The sequence below is a fragment of the Ostrea edulis genome, chromosome 6 (genome assembly GCF_947568905.1).
Source record: "Ostrea edulis chromosome 6, xbOstEdul1.1, whole genome shotgun sequence".
Classification (NCBI taxonomy): Eukaryota; Metazoa; Mollusca; class Bivalvia; order Ostreida; family Ostreidae; genus Ostrea; species Ostrea edulis.
Genome location: NC_079169.1, coordinates 91,371,773 through 91,379,305, shown reverse-complemented (window position 1 = coordinate 91,379,305; position 7,533 = coordinate 91,371,773). Strand labels below are relative to the sequence as shown.

The window sequence follows — 7,533 nt, the reverse complement described above, 5'->3', positions numbered from 1 at the left end:
TAAGGAATGTTTTCCTTTAATCATAGGATTGCATTTAGACATCGGAATCAATTGAAGTAAATTTCAGTTAATAGATTTATTTTTAGATTGTTGAAATGTTTAAACAGATGTTCAATTATACAGTGAATTATACGCTGTTTTGTTTATTATTGGAACCCCTTTCTGCAGTTGCATGTATTTAAAACACACATGGCATTTTCATTGTTAGTGTGAACTTTAAACTTTGCTTGGTCAAATTATCATCTTTATAGATGGGTGTTTTAATGGTCAAAGTGACATCGTTTCCACGCACTGGTTGTGGGCTGTACTAATGGCAAGTTAATACTTATTGTATGGCCACGTGTTCCGATCTTTAAAACTAATTATTGACGATTATGTGTCTGTACCATCCCGGTCACCTATTTGTCAATAAAATTCACACGCAATAAATAACTATGTTACACCTTTAAAGTTTGAACTTTCTCACCGTTTTTCTTTGTTGTGACGTTCTTATAACGTGTATGTGACAAATTAGCATTGTTTGTGAAACATTCGAAATGAAAGGTGAAAAATATACATGGCCATACCTTGAAAAAATCCCTGTTTTCAAAGTGTTTAGAAGATAATTAATTGAATGCGAAAGACTAATTTGTAATCTTTCAATTTCACATGCACTAGAAATGCATTCAGATACTGTGCTTGATATTTAATATAACAGTAATTTAATAATGCTAAAATATTTGCTTTTCCACAAGGATCGGTAGGAGTGGAAATGAACATGTCGTTTGTATTTACTCTACTTAAACAACGATCCCCAAACCGGACATTTTGAAGTTATGAAGTTATATTGTATTACAAACCCAGCACTTATCAGTCTGGGGATTTGAAAAGCAAAAGGTTGGCACTTCATTACTTCTAAAAAATGTGAAATAATCTTTGACTGTCGTTGCATTCAGTAATGAGCCCATAAAGTTACGCTGTCTATAATCACCTAAAATGATTGACTCTCTTAACGAGGAGATTATGTATTTAAGACGTCGAAAACGTTCAATTTACAGCATTAGATGCTGAAGTCTATTTAAGAGTGACAAAAGAATTTTGAACTTAATTTTGTCCGATAAATATCTTCAGTGGTTAAGCCGAAAGGGAAATGTCTAATGCAGTGGAAACTCTCTGAAGAGCGAAACAAGGGGAGATCTTCTGCAATTCTATTGTGAAACGCTTATAGTCTGGAAATTCTACCCATTCACGAAAAAATTGATAAGAAGTTCGATGTCATTCCAAATAATTTAAATTGAATGAAATGGTGGCAGTTTGTCAGGTCGACGGTATGACAAAATAGAACCGGGGCAAAGAAAAACCACTAATTGTGATGGCATACTGTCAATTTTCTGATACACTTTTAATTATCTTGACAAATCATCTGATTAAAGATATTTGAAATATTTTGTAAGCTATTTAAAAAATTGGACTTCTTGCATTTGCTCTGTTGATCACTGTGCTTAGGATTTGTAGAGCCATGTCGCATTACATGTAAAGGTGGGTTTTATTCGGGGATAACATTGGATTGTTTCTGTGGAACATGTTAAGCTTGTTTATGATTCTTGGCCTGACAGTTATTGTTTCCACTGTTTACACCAAAATTCCTGTTATATTTCAGTTATCAGAAGAAAAAGTTAATGTAAGATAAATCCCTGGCAATTAGAAAGGAAATAAGATACAAAGAAAGAAGCAGCCAATCAAAGCTTTTCAAAGATCATGGAGTTGCCTGTTGTCACCCTATCAAGGATCACGAAACATCTCACCCGTGGCAAGGCGAATGATGTCTGAACTTAAGTATAGTTTATCGAAATCTATTACATTTATATTTATAATTATTACCGATATACCCCGATGTTGAAGGATCATAATGGAGATTCATATATCATGGGTTTTAATTGTGAAAGGTAAGTTGAAATTATTTTATATATAAATATATAATTACAGTGTATATTCTTTATGATTTCGATAAATTTATTTGATGACAAATTGGATATTTAGAATTGCCATAAGAAATTATTCTGTACAAGTTAGTTAAACAATGAACTGGTATCTTACGTTTCTATCTTTATAATTTAGGTACGACTTATTATATATTTTAATTTGTTTTTCTAAATTGTCGAGCGAACGTTTCACAAGGAGTGGTGTAGCTTAAAGTACTCAAAGACTAATTAGGCGTTGATAATTCTCTTCCACTACTTCACAACATTAAAAAAGAGAGACTATAATCAAAATACATAGACACCAGCAAGACTCGTTCAGGGGAACTCCTCTCTTTAAATTCAAACAGTTTTGAAAGTCTAAAAATATTTGAAGCAGAGTATTTAAAAAATGTATGAATATTATTGAAACTAGAATGAAAAAATAAAATTTTCTAAACGCGTAAATGATATGACAAATTGCACTCACAAAGATAATGTATATGTAATACAATGATACATATCTCTGTCGTGTGTGATATGATAATGCATTGCGGTACCGAGGATACGGGTCCTACACTGTAATACACTGTAACCATGTACGCATTATTTAATGAAAATTAAGATTGAAGTATATAGTACTATTAACCAGATCGATCGATCCAATAGCTATCATCGGTATGATAAGAATTCGTGGATGAATCTTGTTTGGACGGGAGCTCGCTCTAACACCATCACTCTGCATCTGGTCGGTCAAGTGTTGATCTTTCAGTGTATCAATCTCATTCTTGCCATGTAAGTAATATATGAGAGACATTATTTAAGTAAAGTTACAGACATTGCCTTCAATGAAGCTAGTATTTTTGGCCAAACAACAGAAAACCAGTTTGTTTCCATAATTGTCATTTATTTGAAATGACGAAATTCAAGCGTCGTATAAAAATATTTTATTTCCATAAAATTATTAAGACGAATATTCAGATTATTAACATACCATTGTTCTGATACGGATTTAAAATATTCAAATCACTTAACTGAGTCTTTAAATAACGTATTACTTTAGAATAACTGAAAGGAACGTTTCTACTGGAAACTTTTAAAGAAATTGTACAAGTTTGGAATATGAGTATATAGATTGATAATTTTTTTTAAAAATTTATTTTTGATATTTAGTGGATAATACACTGTCATTATATCAACATAAGGAATCTAATATTTCTTTCAAATATACATTTTGTAATGTGCAAAAATCATTATTTGACAACTGACTGTAATATCTTTCTAAATTAAGATGTATTCAATATTCTGCTCAATTTCACGTTGAGATTAAGAGTACTCTTAGCATTGCAAACGTCCTTCATAACCAGATCACCAGCATATTGATAGAAACTTCAAAGGTCTCGAGATCGTTTCAGATATGTCTTTATACCAAAATTGTATGTTCCTCTCTGTGAACCAGAGGGTAATCATTGATTCATTCATTCTGTTGCCCGTTTGTCTGTAAGTAGACATGAACAATGTGTTCGGTCATCACACCGCGACACAATCGGTTTTGTTGTGGGTTTTTTTTGTTTTTTTTTTAACATGAGGTCAGCTTTCTATAAATACCGTTATCGTCTTATTTAAAAAAAAAATTCTTCGGATAGTGTTTCTTTTTTATGATTTAAAAGGAAATATTTGTACGACATTGCCTGGTTCCAATGACCTCAGTATCGCTTACTTTATGAATTAACATTGAGTTGTCACATAGTGTTAAAAATGACCAGAAAAAGATAATTGTATGGTTACAATGCAAATGAGGAGCAAATGCCAAAAAGGGTGATAAGATTATTGTCATTTTCCGATAAGTGATAAAACTGAAACTGGGGGACAAGGGATAAATACACACATTCATGTAATAACCCATAGACATTAGACTTGGGATTTGAAATAGCAAAATATACAGTAGATTGAGTTTTTTACAGATTTAAGATTTGGAAAATTAAAAAAGTAAAGGAAAATTCATGATTTATGAATTCGGTGATTTATTTTATATTCACGATATAGATATAAAGGGATTAAAGCGCTATATAAATTTATAATAATAATACATATTAAAATACGCTGAAATAATCACTACCCACCCACCCCCCCAAAAAAAAAACCCCACCGTAATATCGTATGTAATTAGTAAATATGTTTAATGATACTTACAAAGGGACGTGAAACGATATACAAATAAATTGAAATGAATTCATTTGAACGGTGTCCGATAATCTTTTATAGCATTCAATGACGACATCATGGAGATTCCTTATTGGTTTTTCCATTAGAACTATTGAAGCGCGGCTAGAACACTCCTCTATCTATATCTTGTCAAACATACATTGTAACCACGTACTAAAATCATTAAAAGTGTAACAGCACTTTTATAGTCATTCATAATTTGTCCTACTATGAGAAAAGGGATGACTATTCTTGTTGAAGCTAACATTGCTTGTCATTCACTGGTGTCCCAAGCCCTGATGTCTTGTAAATGTGACCTCGCTCGGGAAGAAATGACGTCTAGCCATTGAAAAGGGAACAAGGACTGCTTATTAATGGAACCGAACTGCTGGGGCTCCTTTTTTCCGGTTGTTGACGTTACACGTGGTTTAATCAAAGATATGGAAATATTTAACATGACTGCCGTATTTAGATATGCATCAAAGGTTAAAATAATTCTGTAATAGTTTCGCTGACAATTTGTTGATTCAAAATTTGGACCTTTATTGCAAATATGATTTATGACACAGGAAGAAGTTTATGTCAATATCATTATCATTGTCAATTAAGTTTGTTTAACTAGGAGTTATATAGAGCCTTTGATGAATTAAGACATAATCACGGATACAAAACTACGTAATAAAAGCAAATACCTGAATTATTTTTTCTAGCGCATTTCTAATCACCATACCATGCATGTCTCACTGGATTAATTAAGAATGATATAATTAATCAAGAATGATATACAATATCTTTATACTATATGACAATATTGACCTATAAAGAACATAAATAGAGAACAAGGCAAACATGAAAGCCTTGGAAAAAGGTGGGACCCGGTGCCTAGCAGGAGTAAGCATCCCCTCTTGACCGGTCACACCCGCCATATCTCGATCAGTTAAACGGAGCAATCCGGTGTCAAAATCAGAATGCAAAAACTGCATTTGATGTGAAACAGCTCAAACAATACTTCACCTGATGGGTTGTTCGTACATGTACTTGAGGTACTTCAGGGGACAATAGTACGTGGTTGAAGAGTTGTCGTTCTTTATAGTGTATATAGTACACTTTCTCCTGTCGGGCGAAAAAGACTGTACATGTATGTCCGTACCTCAAAGCGATGAAAATTAGGTAGCGATGAAAATTACAGATTTACACCATAAAAATACCACAACATCTCTTTGTCCTGTTACCAAACAGCATCGGTCTGAAATATTGTAGGTTATGTGGCTTCAATTTGACCAAATGCTTGGTTTCACATTAATAATAAAATATGCGTTTGTGTATAATGAACTGTCGTGTAAAATAAACTCGGAGCTAGCCCCATGCGTTATTTTAAATGATTAACGACTTTTTATAAACAATGGATTGGCTTTCATTTCTTTGTATGCAAGTGCATTTTAAGAGGGCTATTTTTGTACTGATAAAGTAATCACAACGTCAGATCAAAGCCATTTATCAATAGAACATTTATGTATCAGATAGACCTCTACGGTAGATACATTGCATTGGAATATTTTAACCTGTTCTGATCATCTCCTTGCAATCTAACAAGATTTATTAAATCAAAAGGAAATGTTAAGTGCCTTAATTTCCTGACAAATAGGACTTTCAAAAAATCATCTTCCAGTGGGGGTTAAAATCAGAGCTCTTTATAATGAAACCCTATACTCTGAAACAGAATATTTAAATGACAGATATACTTTTCTACAAGGCGACAATATTTGAGCTAAACATAGTCCCGAAGAACCTCTGTGCCGTTTGATGTCATTTGTTTTCTCTCAAATACCAATCCACTGATTCTTAAAAGTTCGGAAAAATCAGTGATGACGACTGGAATAAAAAAATATTTTAATCACTGAATAAAATTTACATTGACCTCATTTCACCTGTCTGCGAACAGATATTTTGTAATGTTTTGTAATAAACCAAGCATATTTCTGATCTACTATTGTTTACTCAATTTAGGATACATTTTTATAGTAATTTTCAACAAATCTAATTTTCAACAAATCAAATTTTCTGTTTGCGAAAACACGATTTTCTGTAGAGAATATTTCCAGGACAAGTTGGAGTTATCCCGCTTGATAAAAATAATCTTTCCACTTATTAAAATGGTTGAGTTGTGAAAAAGAATCCCGATATTTCTCCATGTTAAATCCAGATTTTGCCGTTGATATAGAAAAATACGTTACCTTCTTAAATGATTTGTTGTAAGTGAAAAGTACTTCAAAATGTAAGGTGAGAAAACCGTTTATTTTCTTTAATACCTAGCACATATGGTACAGAAAATACAGTTAGTATAGTAGGCATATGTTCCTATCTATTTTATTCACTGTTTCATATATTGAATGTCATGCAGAATGGGATTCATTGGATAAAAGTTTGAAGATATTGGTGGAGTAAATGCTATAAAATAGATGATGTCAGAAGACAGCTATAACCGCATTTAAATGTTTTGTCTTTAAATATACCGTGTAACTAGCAACGAAGCCACCATAGTATAAATTACTTCAATATACATGATCAAATTTAGCATAAAATACTCAAGTGAAAATATGACCCCTGGGCCTCTGGGAGGAAAACACCTTATTGACCTCAGGGTGGAAATGAAAATTCTAAAACCTTATTCCACATCTATAATACATCACCAATTATCTTCTAAAGGATTATTTGGCTACTGCGTAAAATGTAAGAGGAGCTCTTGGAACGTCGATTTTCCCATTTGCCTTTCAAGGTGAAAATGAAAATTCGGACAATTCGTTAAACATCTACAGGACACCACCAATCATCTTCCCAAAATGATTGGACATGTACTACGTAAATCGTAAGACGAGTTCTGGGACCCCATTTGGGTCTCAGGTTGAAAATGAAAATTCTGAAACCTTACTGCACATTTACAGGACACCACCAATAATCTTCGAAAATATGAGTTGATTACGTGTATATAGCATAAAATGTATGAGGGGGTCTTGGAACCAGGTTTTTGTATAAATGAAAAAGCCACTAGAATTTTAACACCCCTTCCCCTTTGACCCTCAAGGTGAAATTGACAATTCTGAAACTACAGGACGTTACCAATCATCTTCCAAACGATCGGTTGATTACTGCTTAGAATAAAGAAGTGACAGAGGGACGGACAGACCAGGGTAAAAACTATTTACTCGAACTTTCTTTATAAAACACGGGTATAAATATCATCCCCAAAACACTTGGTATTTAACTAGGGTGCATAATGTATTGTACCTATACTGAACTGGTGATTTTGGTATGGTATATTGTCTCGGGTATCTATGATTGTATAAATATACCCTGCCCCACCTCTGATGTGCCGAGGGCTCCGTCTTTACCC

The 7,533-nt window shown here is 33.0% G+C and overlaps 1 protein-coding gene across 1 annotated transcript in view; it reads left to right on the top strand.

The window, feature by feature from the left end:
- The first annotated feature begins 1,038 nt into the window (after positions 1-1,038).
- Positions 1,039-7,533, top strand: part of LOC125647468 (signal peptide, CUB and EGF-like domain-containing protein 1) — a 32,901-nt gene continuing 26,406 nt past the window's right edge. Inside the window, exons 1-2 of the mRNA XM_048874139.2 lie at positions 1,039-1,518; positions 1,640-1,925. Coding sequence (XP_048730096.2) covers positions 1,889-1,925 — 37 coding nt within the window. The 5' untranslated portion in view covers positions 1,039-1,518; positions 1,640-1,888. The remainder of the gene's footprint in view (positions 1,519-1,639; positions 1,926-7,533) is intronic.